General features: G+C 45.6%; 1 protein-coding gene across 3 annotated transcripts; it reads left to right on the plus strand.

Moving 5' to 3' along the window:
• Positions 1-1739: 1739 nt before the first annotated feature.
• Positions 1740-12600, plus strand: KCTD11 (potassium channel tetramerization domain containing 11). Of its 3 annotated transcripts, none has more exons than XM_042471036.1 (3): positions 1740-1815; positions 5656-6774; positions 7742-9039. In XM_042471036.1, exon 2 carries the CDS (start codon positions 5682-5684, stop codon positions 6696-6698), a length of 1017 nt encoding a protein of 338 aa, XP_042326970.1. In that variant the 5' UTR covers positions 1740-1815; positions 5656-5681; the 3' UTR covers positions 6699-6774; positions 7742-9039. The 3 variants fall into 3 exon arrangements, with proteins under 3 accessions (XP_042326970.1, XP_042326972.1, XP_042326971.1); XM_042471038.1 differs by lacking the exon at positions 1740-1815 and adding an exon at positions 11904-12600 and having other exon boundaries at positions 2610-6774; positions 7742-8810; XM_042471037.1 differs by lacking the exon at positions 1740-1815 and adding an exon at positions 2610-5147.
• The last annotated feature ends 2737 nt before the right edge of the window (positions 12601-15337 follow it).

Below are 15337 nucleotides of genomic sequence, written 5' to 3' on the forward strand. Positions count from 1 at the left end.
CTGTTATTGAATGGCAAAGCATATGCATATCCTCCCACCTTGAGGCCTTGCCATTCAACAACAGAACAATACATAGATTATCATGCAAACCACTCCTCCCAACCTAGAGTCACACAGTGTGTGTGTGTGTGTGTGTGTGTGTGTATATATATATATATATATATATATCCCACTCACTTCTATGCCAAAATTCTCTGAAAATGCCAGCGAAATGTCAGGAATAAACTCTTCCAGAACATGGCCGCATTAGCTGGAAAAACTCCCAAAAAACAATGGGAGGTGTAGTCTCTGGGAGCATTGGTTTGGGGCAAAGCTGCTTGAATCGGCACATTTCCTAGAGAGGCACTCAACACATGTTCAGAGAATTGTTGCCTCATAATTTCGGTGGAACTGATGCTGAGTTCTCCTGCGTAAAAAAAGGGGTGAGGCAAGCAAGAGGAAGGAGGGAGAGCATCCATCCAAGAGAGAAAGAAATGGAAAGATAAGCTGGGTCAGGGGAGAATGGGAACTGGAGTGGTTCTCTTAGCAAACCAGTCTGAGCCTGCCAGTCAAAGTTGGCAATGCTGGGTTAAATGGAGGAAGGCTCTGACTGGGTCTAGAGGCAGCTTAATAGGAAGCAGTGCAGAAGGCCTGAGTTCCAGTCCCTGGAGTTGCCAGAATCCTGTTTAAAACCCTGGAGGCTGCCAGTCAGAGGAGTTTATCAGATGGAGTAAATGTGGAAGTTTAAACGAGGTTTATCCCATGAAAATCACGCAATTACTATTAAATCACAATTAAGATTTTCACACATGGCAGTCACTATCCTGGGAACAACCAGGGAATAACCAGGCAATGAACGGCAACCAATAATCTCGTGAATGCTTTGTTGCTGTTTATTGCCTGGTTAGGCACGGGTTAACGGTGCTTTAATCACTTGTCGGGCGAAAACCTTTATCGCAATTGTGCGATTTGCATGGGATATTCCCCAGGATAATGGCTGTGTAATCGCACCATGTGAAAATCTTAATTGGGAATGCACAATTTTCACAGGTTAATCCCCTTATACTTCCAATTGTCCCCATGTGATAAACTCCAGAGTTGGCAAGGCTGGCTTAAATGGCGCAAGGCTCTGAGTGGAGGCTGCTGGTCAGAGTTGGCAACACTGGACCAAAGGGAGCAAGGCACTCACCGGGTCGAAAGGCAACCCAAGGGGCAGCAGGGCACAAGGTTTCCGGTCCAATAGTGGCAGAATCCTACCTAAAACCATGGAGGCTGCCAGTCAGAGTTGGCAACACTGAGCTTAAATAGAGCAATGTATAAAGGCAGTTCAAGGGCCAGGGGCACAGAAGGTCTGGGTTCCAATCCTGGTAGACCTTGCCTGGAAACCCTGGAGGCTGCCAGTCCCAGTTGGTGCTCTTAGACCCCAATGGAAGGAAGGTCTGGCTCAGCTTTTCTAAGGTTCTTCTGGCTGTATGCATACTGGAGAATTAATCTGGTTTGGTACCGCTTTAACTGCCCTGGCTGAAGGCTATGGGATTCTGGGAGTTGGAGAAAACAAACTCCAACTCCCAGAATTCCATAGCCTTCAGCCAGAATTAGTTAAAGCGGTACGTAGTTCTCCAGTGTGGACGCAGCCTAAGAAGCTTTCCCTCCCTGCCTCCTTCCTGACGGGTCCCTCCTCCTCCTCTTCTCCGCCTCCAGCGCCGGTTCCTCCCTATAAAGGGCTGCCCTGCACCGGCCAAGAGAAGCCCAGCAGCAGAGCCAGAGCCCAGCTGTGTTTCCTATCCCGGAATCGGAGCGGAAGAGCCTCCCAGAGGAGCCTGGCTTCTCTTCCAGGTAGATCGGGGCCCCTCCTCTCCTCCTCCTATCCCTTGGGGAGACCCCTTCCCCCCCTTCCTTGTAAGTCCTTGAGTTTCGTTCCTAGAAAAACCTAGGCGTCGAAAGAGGGGACCCTGGCGGTCATCTGCCTGGACCCGTTCTTTCGTCGGGTTCCGGAGCTTTGTCAGGTTCGAAGGAAGGGCGAGTCTCCTGGTCGCAACCTTCTCCCAGGTGTATCTCCACGGTAGAAGGAAGGCAGTTTGATAATGCTTTAAGTGCTGTAGTTCCACCTTATGTAATCCTGGGATTTGTAGTTTGTTGGTGCATCAGTGCTTTCTGACAGTCTACGCTGTGGAAGGAATGCAGTTTGACACCACTTTATGTAGTTCTATCCTATGGAATCCTGGGATATGTAGTTTGTCCAGTGCCAGAGAGGGCATCTGCACTGTAGAAACAATGCAGTTTGACATCACTTTGAGTGCTGTAGCTCCAGTCTATGGACTCTAGGGATTTGTAGTTTGTTGTGGCACCTGACCTTTTGGACAAAGGGGGTGTCTACGCTGTAGAAAGAGCACAGTTTGATACTGTTTTAAGTGCTATAGCTCCAGTTCCTATGGAATCTAGGGATTTGTAGTATGTTGAGTCACCACAGAGCTCTCTGACACAGGGTGCCTCTACATTGTAGGAATAATGCTGTTTGATACTGCTTTAAGTGCTGTCGCTGCATCCTATGGGATGGTGGGGTTTGTAGTTTTACAAGGTCCTTAGCCTTCTCTGCCAAAGAGGGCTGGGGGCTCACAAAACTACACATCCCAGGATTCTGGGATGGAGTCGTGGCAGTTAAAGTGGCGTCAAACTGCATTAATTCTACAGTGTAGATGCATCCCATGGCCTGGAGTGGCTCCTTCTCGTTTCAGTTGGAACCCTAATATCTTTTATTCGGATGGCTGCAACAAACCCACTGGACAGAAAAAATAAAATACATTAAAAATAGTATATACTGTATAGGAAAGGAGAATAATGGTAGAAAAGCCTTGTTTTTCCTTCACACCGAGAACCACAGAATGAAAGATACGCCTTTCCTAACTCTCTGCTTTTGATTCTAGTTCCTGCTCAATTTGGATATTTTTGTCCCCATCCCAGGAAATCATTTGGATATCATCCATTGTGTTTGGATGACAACTCCCGCATTCTTTGCTATCGCTTGTGCAGGCTAGGGGATGCTGGGAGCTACAGTCCGACCACATTTGGAGGACTGCTCCCTTTTTTAAAAAAAGAAAGAAAGTTTTCCTGATAAATCAAATCTTTTAGAGAAAGAGAAAGTCTAAAAATATTGATGGAAAAACAAATCAAATCTTGTTGGGTCCATCTGCCGCGTTTGTGGAGGATGTGTGTTGTTGTTCCTTTCACCCTCCATTTCCCCTCTTGTGCCCAAGAGAGACCTGTGATATATTTATTCAAGGGCGTGTGTGTGTGTGTGTCTGTACAATTTATCATCACGACAACCCTGTGAGGTAGGACAGGCTGTGAAAGAAAGAATGAGGAGAGAGAAACTGGTTCAAGGTTCTCCAGTGAGTTTCCTGGCTCAGCGGGAACTTGAATCTGGAGCCTCTAAAGCCTGTTTCACCACTCTAACCACTGTACCCCACTGCCTCCCAAAATCCCACTTTATTTTCTAGCTAGTCCTTATGCCAAGGCACCACATAATCTGAACTTCTCTCTCCTCTGTGTCCCCAGATCTGTCAGAGGAGGGTGGCCGAAAAAGTTGTGATTCTTTCATAATGGACTGGTTCAATGAAGGGGCTTTTAAAAGTTTGTGCTTAATTAAATCATCACCATCGTCATTGTCATCGTCATCTGCCCATTTGTTACTCAGTTCTGGCAGGCAGGCGTCTCTCTTCCAAAATAGTGCCCGCCTGGCACTTGTTTCAATAAACCCTGGCATACCAAATAATTGGCGGCCGTGCCAATTATTTGATATGCCAGGAGGCTGCCAATTATTTGGTATGCCAGGATTTATTGAAAGAGCTATCGAAACTCCCAGCCATACACAGGATGGAGTGACCCTCTGGAAAAATGGCTATACCAATTATTTGGTATGCTGAGGTTTACCGAAACCGCTACCAGGTGGGCACCATTTTGGAAGAGGATGGAATGATTGTCTGGAAAATGGCTCTTTCTAAGTGAGGTAGATGCGGCCCCTGAACTCCCTTCTGAATCCCCTAATTATTATTTTTCTAAATATCAGGCTCTTTCAGGGCAGTGTTTAGTCAAGGATTCTGGAAGATGCAATCCAAAACATCTGGAGGAGCAAAGACATACTGATCTAATGCATCTGGAAGGTTCCAGGTTGCAGAAAGGAAGCTTGGGAAACTTACCTTTTGGAAACCATATCCAGGGGTAGCTGTCTTGGCCCTATAGCAAAGTACAGTATAATACAAAATCCTCAAAAGAGCAATACCGTTATTGGGTCGACCAAAATGCACATTGTATTGCAAGCTTTTGAAGCTCCACTGGCTTCTTCATTAGACAACGGTGTTAAAAAGTTATCCTGTATTGTTTTTAACACCTTTCACTGATGAAGAAGCTGGTAGAACTTTGAAAGCTTGCTACATATATAATGTGCGCTTTGGGTGGCCCAATAATAATAACAGTTTTGTCAATCTGGAATGATACTGCACTTTTCTGTGGGTTTTTCAGGTTATGTGGCCATGTTCTAGAAGAGTTTATTCCTGACATTTCGCCAGCATCTGTGGCTGGCATCTTCAGAGAATGAAAGCCTTCGACTTCACATCCTGTACTTTACTTTTTGGACTACAACTTCCAGCATCCCCACAGGCAGCATAGCTATTGGGAGCTGTGGTCCGAAAATGTAATCATGAAGGCTCTGTCAGTATCCCACTAGATACCAAATAGCTGCCCATTTATTACTCAGTTCTAGTGGGTTCTAGTGGGCATTTCCAAAACAGTGCCCACCTGGTACCTGTTTCGATAAACCCTGGCATACCAAATAATTGGCACCCATGCTAACTATTTCCTATGCCAGGGTTTATCGGATCAGCTATCGAAACTCCCGCCCATACACAGGATGGAATGCTTCTCTGGAAACTGGCCATGACAATTATTTTGTATGCCAAGATTTATCCAAACAGGTGGGCACCATTTTGGAAGAGAGACTCCTGCCCATACACAGGATGGAATGTGTCTCTGGAAAACTGGCCGTGGCAATGATTTTGTATGCCAAGGTTTATCGAAACAGCACTAGGTGGGAACCATTTTGGAAGAGAAACTCATGCCCACACAGAGGATGGAATGACTCTCTGCAAAATGGATCTTTCTAAGTGGAGAAGGTACAGTCCCCGAACCCACTTCTAGGGCCCTCTGAATCCTCTATTTTAATATATATTTTTAAAAAATTAGATGTTTGGGGGTAGCATTTTGCCCCAAAATGGTCCAAATGTGAAGAAAATGGCCTATAAACTAGGAAATTTATATCCACTAATCCCCAGCCCCATTGAATTACCAGTTTCGTGCTGAAATTCAGCCTTAAATCACAACCAGAAGTGATGCAATATCATTTCCTATGAACCAGGAAACCTTAGGGTTGCCCACAGAGGGGAAAATTGGTCCCAGCTTGCTCCTTTTCTGAGTCATTTACAGGGTATTCCTTTCTTCCGAAATGACATATTCACCAACCAATGTGGTCAAGGCTTGGAAAAGTCATGCATTTTCTTGGATGACTGCATGGCTGGGGGATTCTGGGAGCAGGTGTCCAAAATAAAAAAAATAAGGGGCACTTTCCTCAAGCTCTGACTTTGCAGAAGCAAATAGTTAATCCGCAAATATTTTCCAATACAGAGTCTACGTCCCAGTTTCCTGAAACGATGCCAGATACTTGCGAAACGCTTGGGCGCCCGGGGGGCCTGGTGACATTGAATGTTGGCGGCAAACTCTATAGCACCACCCTGGAGACCCTGACTCGCTTTCCGGACTCCATGTTGGGTGCCATGTTTCGGGGACCCCAGCCAGCTCTCACCGACAACTGCGGCAACTACTTCATCGACCGCGATGGCAAAACTTTCCGCCACATTCTCAATTTCCTCCGTTTTGGCCACCTGGACCTTCCGGAAGGCTACTCCGAATTGTCTCTCTTGCGGGCCGAAGCGGATTTCTACCAGATCCGTCCCCTTCTGGAGGCGCTGCGGCAGGTGGAGACGGAACGGTGGCGCCAAAGGACCAACGCCATCCTGCACGCAGATGTGGATTTGCGCAAACGCTTGCTGCATTTTAACGTCCGCCGTGGACCACAGAACTACGAACTCAACACATGCTCCCTCCAGATCTTCACTGCCAACGTCTTCTGCACTGACCGCTACTTCCTTGCCATGCTGCGGAGACGTTTGGGCCACTGGGAGGGCATCAGCGTTGGCATGGAAGAGACACACTCTGGACCATTGGGTGATTCAGACGCCACGGTGGCGAGAGAATCTAGAAATGGTCATGATGCCAACCAAGAGCTCCAGGGATGGAAGAGGCGAGTAGCTACTTCAAGAACCAGCTGTGAGTCAAGAAATAGCCCAGGCGATTCCACAGATGAAGATGCAGAAACGGATGATGAAATAATGTTGGACTATTCCTCTGAAAACGCCCAAGTGGGCACCACTAGATGCCACCATCTTTTCCTCGAGTGGGCTCCATGCCCGCCGGAGCTGCCAGCGCCAGAATATGTCAAACAGAAGCTGCACCCGCTCATCGTGGGTGGGAGGGAGATTAGAACTGCCAATGAGTTTCTGGAAGAAGTGCTGAAAGTCGCCTTGGCCCAAGGCTTTCGGGTGGATTCAGTCTTTCCCGACCCAGCGGATATCCTCAATGCGCGCTCCTTGCGGTTTGTGCGGCATTGAATGCTTCTGCCGAATCGGCATTTGTTGAATGAATGTCTTGCAGGGAGCAACACCATCCTGAAGAAAAATGGAAAGGGTAAGGGAAAGACAACGGGCGCACAATGAATCCCAGAGCTTTGCACAGTTGGCCCCCCACATTTGCAGCTTTGACTCTCTAGGTATCTCTAGATCCTCCAGAACGACTCTGCCAACAATTGACCAAAGAGATCTTCTGGAGAACTTAGAGATTCCTAGAGAAACCACTTCTCTAGCCATTTGTAGGTCCTCCAGCATGAATCTATGATCAACTTCTGGCAGATGTTGATCATAGAGTGTGCTGGGGACCTGGAGATTCCTAGAGAGGGGTTCTCTCACGCAAAAAGAACAGTGTTGTTGTTGTTTTTACTTTGGTTTTTCCATATTCACAGGGGTCCTTCACCGCTAACCCCAGCAAATGTGCAAGGACTACTGTAATTGCAAGTGATATAGCTCCGCTCTGCTGTGGGGCCACAACAAACTCCAACTCCAGAATTCCATAGCCTTGAGCCAGGGCAGTCAAAGCTGTGCCAAACCAGGTTATTTCTCCAGTGTGGATGCAGCCATGGAAAAGAAAAAGCAGCCTCTGTGAGAATACCATACTGAATATTCTGAAGTAGATAATCCAGAATACATTTTTGAAAAGAGACTGACATACAAAGATTTATTTGCGGAATAGTGATTGTGTGAAATGTTTGGAAACCCTTTCTTTGGCATTCTGGGAGCTGCAATCCAACAAAAATGTTAAGTTTATTCTAATGTGCACCAATACATTTTTAGTTGTGGAAGATTATCCGTTTTGGCTCTGCCAGCTTGTGTTTGGATCCTGGGTGGCACGTCTTTGCGGAGCGTTGGGGCCAGATGGCAGGCAGGGTGGCTTTATCTCTGTCCTTTTACAACCGACAAACAAGCCATTGTCTTCTATTCCCAGGTCCCTGGCTTGCTAGAATGCCTGCTTTTGTGAGTTCTGGAGCATAAATCAATGAGACTGACCGTTTCTTTTCTTTCTCTCTTCTCCCCTCCTTTAGCTTTGACCATCCTCCTGCTGGGACCACAGCCTCGAGAATCAGATGCCACTAAATTGAGTTATGGGATCTTTCCCTCCATCAGCGCATCCTTCCTTCCAGAACTGCAGCAATGAAGGATGCAAATGAAATCCAGAGGGAATCCAAAGCATGCGGGTGCAGAGGATGGATTGCAAAGCCAGGTGTACCTCCGTTACCAGAGTCGTTCCATTCTTCCTGGGCATGACTTCCATCAGCAGAAAATGTGGTCCCAGAGGCAGAAATCGCCAGCTGCCCCTGGGGTTTGGCAAATATTTCTTTAAAATTAACAATACTGTATGCCCATGTGAAATGAAACAAGCAGGTCAGATGACCCTTGCATAAGCAAGGAAAAATATTTTGGACCATCCAGGGATGACTTTTCCATTTATCAGCCTCCCCTTTTGCTTAGGATTTCCATTTTGGATTTGCGCTTTCCATACAGATCTCTGCTTTTTTAAGATGCTGGGGGAGCTAGTGAGCCATGCTTATCCACTTTCCCCCTTTTTCCTCTGGTTTGCTCAGTAAGCGATTATGGAGGCAGCTGCTGTTCACTTTTCCTGTTCCAAACAGGCACATGTGGCTCCAATAGGATTGACTAGAGCAGAATCCCATTCTCTCCAAGCTCAGGTTTATTTATTGCATTATTTATTGCAGACACACTATTGCAACCTAATGCTAAAAGCCTGTGTATCTCCACCACCCTCCCAATTCTGATGCTGCGAAAACATTCCAGCTAAGCAGAGGGTGAGAAGGACTAAAATATTTTTTGCAAAAGAGCTTCTTTGACAGAAGCCAAGGGTTTCCTGTAGTGATGAGCATGCTGAAGGAAAATTATGGCGCTGAATGTGGGTATGTCTATGCAAATCTAAACATGACATTTTCCTAACTGAGGGCCGTTCAATGGACTCTGAGTGGGTCTCCTTTGAAGTAAACAGAGTGATGTTTGCATTGCAGAAACCAATTTAACCATCATTTTCCAACTTTACAAGCTGCTGACTCTGACATCCGCTGGGTGGTGGCTCTGTCCCGAGTTCAAGTCTAAACAATAAAGGTACCAAATCCTGTCTCAGAAGAGTTTCAGAACTTTGGAGAGCTCCTTTAAAGCCCCTGGGAGATTTCCTACTTACCAGGTTGACAACTGTTGACCATTTTCAGCCATTGTTGTTGGGGTGTGTGTGTGTGAGAGAGAGAGAGAGAGAAAGAGAGAGAGAACCAGCATGGTGTAGTGGTTTGAGAGCTGGACTATGACGCTAGAGACCAAGGTTCAAATCTTGCCAGGAAGACCCACAACCAGTTCACTTTAGGGTCACTATAAATTGGAAATGACTTGAAGGCACACAACAACAAACTATACACACACACACACACACACACACACTCATCCCTCAATATCTGCAGCTTTGACTTGTAAGGATTTGATTATTCATGGATTTGATTAATATGTTCTCTCTAGGAATATCTAGGTTGCCATTATTGGGAAAATATATATATATATATATACACACACACACACACACACACACACACACACACAGAGTATATACACAGTCGCCCTCCATTTTTGTGGGGGATCTGTTCCGACCCCCCCCCCCATTGGATTGAATGGGGGGTGCTCCCACAAGCAGCCAAGGGCGCGCCCCCCATTGTTTCCCCTTCCATTTCCCACTTGCGGATCTCGAGTCCGTGGAAATGGAGGGGTGACTGTGTGTGTGTGTACTATGTGTGTGTGTACACACACACACACACACACACACCAAAAACTGAACACTGTCAAGAAAATACATACATACACACATACATACATTTTTGATGCAAAGAATAACAGGTGAATAAATGATTAACAGAGCTAAGGAAAGTGGCATTTTTGGACTGCAACTCCCAGAATGGTCCCAATGTGGCCCACCGGCTGGGGATTCTGGGAAGTATAGTCCAAAGTAGCAAACTCTTCTACTCTCTGGACTAGGTTAGATGGTTTTTAAGTGGGAAGAACCTGTCTGTACGATTATTCATAGACCCCCCCACCCCCACCCTAAGGCCAGCCGCAGAGAGAGATTTGGTGGAATGACTTGACTCCAGACAAAGACCTGGGAGTTTGTGGGAAGGAGTGCAACACACCCATCCAGTGAATTGCTGTTGTGGGCTGATGATCTGGCATGAAACATTCCCTGTGCGATGAGTGCTTTTGCAATAAAGCATGCATTTATTTATTTGTTGCCTGGGATTGGCGCATGATGTCATGGGGAGAGGAGGAAATGACTTGGCTGGCGGAGGGAGAGCGGCAGGAAATACTTGTCTTTTGCTCGTGTGGGTGTCCAGATGCTGGGATGCTGTGGAATGTGGCACACCAGGGAACACAACACACAACCAGTTGGACCCACAGGGCAAGTAACCCAGCTGGTCCAAAGGCCTGCCATGCAATCAGCGAAGAATGTGGTGGAACCCTGAAGACAAAGGCTGCATCCACACTGAAGAAATAATCCGGTTTGGCACCGCTTTAACTGCCCTGGCTGAAGGCTATGGCATTCTGGGAGTTGGAGTTTGTTGTGGGCCATAGCCTTGAGCCAGATAGAGTAAAAGCGGTGCCAAACCAGGTTATTTCTCTACTGTGGATGCAGCCTAAGCATCTGTTAATCCCCATTACACTACCTTTCCATAATTATAAGATTGAATTCGGCCAAGAAAATTAAAACAGACACAAATCACACTCTTCGGTTAATGTTTGATAGGGAGCCATTGTGACATAGTGATTTGAGTATTGGACTACGAATCTGGAGACCTTGGTTCGAATCCCTGCTAAAACCCACTGGGTGATGGAGGCCAAGTCACACTCTCTCAGCCTCGGGATGACAATGGCAAACCACTTTTGAACAAACCTTTCCATGTAAACCCCATGATAAACCCTGCCATAAATCAGAAACAACTTGAAGACACACAATAACAGCAACAACAACAATGTCTGATAAGTTGTTGCTGCTTCTCCTCCTGCTAGTTGGTTATCGGCACCTTATAATTCCTTTCGTTCTATCAATAATTTATATTATTTCCCTACCTCTGCTTTTTTATTACTGTTATTCAATAATCTATGTATTACATTAACCATTCAAATATCCTCAGTCATATAAATTTGCCATTTATTCAGTTCTTCTAAAACAGAAGTGCTGCTAAACCCCCTTTTATCTTTCCAGAATTGTATCCTCTCTTTCCAGTTAAAAGAAAGGGTATCATACCCTTTTAAAAATCATTATGGTTAATTTATCTAAGCTTAACTTGTCATATAATTTAACCAGCGAGTCATTGACAGTTGATGTATCTTATATATGGCAACCACCGCAAGGATAGTATATGCAAGAAACTGGAAAAAGTGTATCAAGAGATTTTTAAGTGGGTATCCACTGTGGCCTAGTGGGTGGAGTGCTGGACATCATCATCATCATCATCATCATCAATAATAATAATAATAATAATAATAATAATAATAATAATAATAATAATAATGTTTATTTGTACCCCGTCTCTCTGTCCAAAGACAATTGAGGAGGCTTACAATTATATTATTATAGTTGTTGTTGTTTCTTACCTGCCTCTCCCCATGAATCAAGGCAGAGAATAACAACAATTACCGGACACACACACCACATGAGTTAAAACACATCAGTTAAAATGCACATCCATTTAAAGAGACAAGATGGACACCTTTTAAAACAGTCCACATTTAAAACTCATCATTTAAAAACAATCTGGGTCAGCCTGCCGGAAGAGACAGGTCTATAATATTCTGTTGAATTCAGGTAGCGTATTTGGCTCTGGAGAGCAGGGTTCGAATCCCTGCTTGACCGTGGGAACCCACTGGGTGACCTTGGTCAGGTCACACTCTCTCAGCCTCAGAGGACGGCAATGGCAAACCTCTGACAATAAAACCCTATAATAGGTTTGCCTTAGGGTCACTATGCGTCAGAAACAACTTGAAGGCACATAGCAAAGCAGGATGCTTTGGTGTTATATTTTCTGTGCTTGCAGTGGGTTGGACTGCATGACCTTTGGTGACGCACGCGGCTTATCTACAATTTCCGTGTGGGTTTATAAACCTCTCTTAGTCCCAGGCGGTTCATAATATTCCCTTTGCTTTTATCTCCAACGCCTACAGAAAGAAGCTGCTGTGGAGCTCTGCTAGGAACCAAGAGAGAACTGGGTCTGGTTTTAGCCTTGCAGTCTTGCCAACTGGACAGCAGAGGGCAAAAACCAGACTTTCCCCTTTCTGGGTCAAAGGGGCATTCCTGCAAACTGAATCATTGACAGCCTGGACTGAACCCAGGAACCCGCAGTCCAGTTGCACAGTCACACACTGGCCTGCTAAACCCGTCGACACACAAGAGTAGCTCTTGCCCGCATGCACTCCAAAAAAACATGCGCTGGGCACATCTTGTTCATGGTTTTCGCAAGCATATCCCTTGATTCATCCCTTGGCTGGCCAGATCTTAAGGCCTGGCCCTGAGTCTGCAGTTTTCAAGGGTCATCTCCAGGGCAGGGACAAGGGTGCAAATCCTACAGTTTTGTCAGGCTTAGTTCTGGCCAAGAAAGAAGGAGTGGCTGCAAATCTTCTGCTCAGAGAAGAATGCACCAGCTTGCAAAAACATGTAAAGCCTATTGGATAAACTCATGATCCCCTTCGTGTGATAAACATCCTTTTTTAGCAATACATATGTTTTTATAACCGGGGGAAGGGATAGGGATTTGGGTGTTTTAATGTATACCTTTTTAACTGTATTTGTTTTAATGCTGTAATCTGCTTGGACTCCCTACGATTAAGCAGAATATAAATAAAATTATTATTATTATTATTATTATTATTATTATTATTATTATTATTATTATTATTATGTCTAGGATTCTGTGCGCTCAAAGGAACACATGCTCGCATACATGCCAGAGGTTGGATTTAGGCCTTCTTTGCGAATGGAGTTTAAAGGAGCCATTTCCACTTGCTTTCTGATAGCTGTCCCTGCAAAATGTCGGACACTGAGCATGTGGTTGTTGATAGCATCTCACAAGTCGACTTCGACCTCTGGCAACCCTGGGGATGAAGCCAGGCATGAAGCAAAGCAGGTTATCCTCAGTGACCCCACGCATTTCCTGCAGACCTGGGCTATGACCTTTCGGATTGAGTCCATGCATCCGGCAGGTGATCTTCCTCCCTTTCTATTACCTTCTACCTTTCTCAGCATTATTGTCCTTTCCAAGGATTCATGCCTTCTCATGATGTGCCCAGTCTAGTCATCCTGGCCTCCAGGAACTGATGATGATGATGATGATGATGATGATGATGATGATGATGATGATAGATTTTATAAGAATAGATCTTCTCTGAAGATGCCAGCCACAGATGCTGGCGAAACGTCAGGAATAAACTCTTCTGGAACATGGCCACAGAGCCCGAAAAAAACCACAAAAAAACTATGGATGCCGGCCATGAAAACCTTCGACTTCACAATCATAGATTTTATTTATATCCCACCTTTCCAGAAGGATCAAGGCGGGTTACGTAGAATACATAAATAAATACATAACACATACATAACTAAAATTACATATCCCCTTATCCCTTACTTTAAAACTAAAATACTAACATTATAAATACAAATTAAAATCAGTTTAAAATAGGCAAAATTGGGGAGAGACATTTGGGCGAACGAAGGGCAGTCTACGTCAGTGTAATAACAGGAGGTCAGTCCAGAAAGGCCTGCCAGAAGATCAGATCAGGCTTGTTCCAGAACCCACTTGTTTGTCTTTCTTTAACCATGCACCACAGTATCCTTGCACTCTTTTCCAGCAACACATCCCCAATGAGTTGGTCTTCTTTCTATCTGCTTTCTTCACTGGACAGTGAATACACTCTCACAACTGTATACAGTGATGAGGAATGCAATGGCATGAACAATCCTCGCTTTCATGTTTAGCGGTATATCTTTGCATTTCAGGATCTTGTCTCGTTCTTTCAAAGCTGGCCTTTCCCAATCCTAGTCTCCTCCTGATTTCTTGACTGCAAGAGCATGTGCAGAGTTCATTTCAACCTCCCCCAGTCCTTTGTCTTCCTGAATGCTGGTGCCTGGGAGAGCACTGGAGTCTCCTTCTTTGGAGGTTTTGAAACAGAGGCTGGATGGCTATCAGCCACAGGGAGGGCTTGGATGATGTCCTCCTCCATGGCAGAAGGGGGTTGGAATGGCTGACCCTTGGGGTCCCTTCCAACTCTATGCTGTGCCCCACTGGTGCATAACCAACCACCCCCATAACTCTAGGCCTGGTTGTTGTGGCAACTGCTTAGAACCCTGACCCCCAAATGAATGGAAAAAATGTGTAAAGTCATGTTCCGGAATGTCTTAAGGTCTGTGCCCACCAGCTCCTGGTGGCATTCTATGGCTGCCATGATGCTCTTCATTCCAAGAGAGCTCTTGAGCCCCACAGCTCTCATGCTCCTAATTCTAGTCCCAGGAACAGAGGGGTGCATACAGTGTGGGGGGCAGTTCAAGAACTTGAAGATCCGCTTTGCCCGCCTCTGTGCCCAGTATCAGGAACGCTACCCACATCATGCCAACTGCACCAAACACCCCTGGGGCAGGGGCTCCGTCCAAGGCTTTGCTTTAGGTAGGCAGGTCAAGACACAAGAGTTATATGGGAGAGGAGCAGGGGGTGGCCCTAATAACAGGCCTTTAGTTATTTGAACATTGGACTATTGCTCTGGAGACCAGGGTTCGAATCCCAGGTTGGCCATGAAACCCACTGGAGTGATCTTGGGCAAGTCATACGCTCTCCGCCTCAGAGGAAGGCAATGGCAAACCACCTCTGAAAAAACATGCCAAGAAAACCCAGTGATAGGGTCGTCATAAGTTGGAAACAACTTGAGGGCACACAACACACAATGCTCAGCAATAATAAAGGCATGCACCAGTTAACAAAGCCCCTGACAAAGGTGGTTCTACACTGTAGAAATAATGCAACTTGATACCACTTTAACTGCCATGCCTCCACCCAACAGAGACCTGGGATTTCTAATAACAACAACAACAACAATAATAAATTTTATCTATGTCCCATTTCTCCAGTGAGTAGTTTGGTGAGGCACCAGCACTCTTTTGTAGAGGAGGCTAAAGAGCTGGGGGACAATGGGGCTTGTAGTCCAACACATCTGCAAGGCTAGATCTGCAGACATCTGCAGTTGTTTGCACAACTTCTTTCACTCTCTGTTTTCAGATGAAGCATCCTTGGATCTCTTACTGGAAAAAACGCATCGGGTTTTTAGAGTTATTGGTAAGTCCATGGTTTCTCTGATGGGTTGGTAGGATTCTTCAGGGTTAGGAGGAGATGTAGTCTTGGGACATTAGACAAGGGAAATGGGAAGTATAATCCAATGGCAATCCGAATGCAATCATGGGGTTTCATGTTATTGCGTGATAGACTACCCCACGCAATTTCAGGCAATGGGAAGTCAGTCCGAACGCAATCATGGGGTTTCACGTTATTGCGTGATGGGCCAGTTCAAATGCAATTTGAATTCACGTAAATTCACTGAACTAGCGAATTCAT

The sequence above is a fragment of the Sceloporus undulatus genome, chromosome 6 (assembly GCF_019175285.1).
Source record: "Sceloporus undulatus isolate JIND9_A2432 ecotype Alabama chromosome 6, SceUnd_v1.1, whole genome shotgun sequence".
Classification (NCBI taxonomy): Eukaryota; Metazoa; Chordata; class Lepidosauria; order Squamata; family Phrynosomatidae; genus Sceloporus; species Sceloporus undulatus.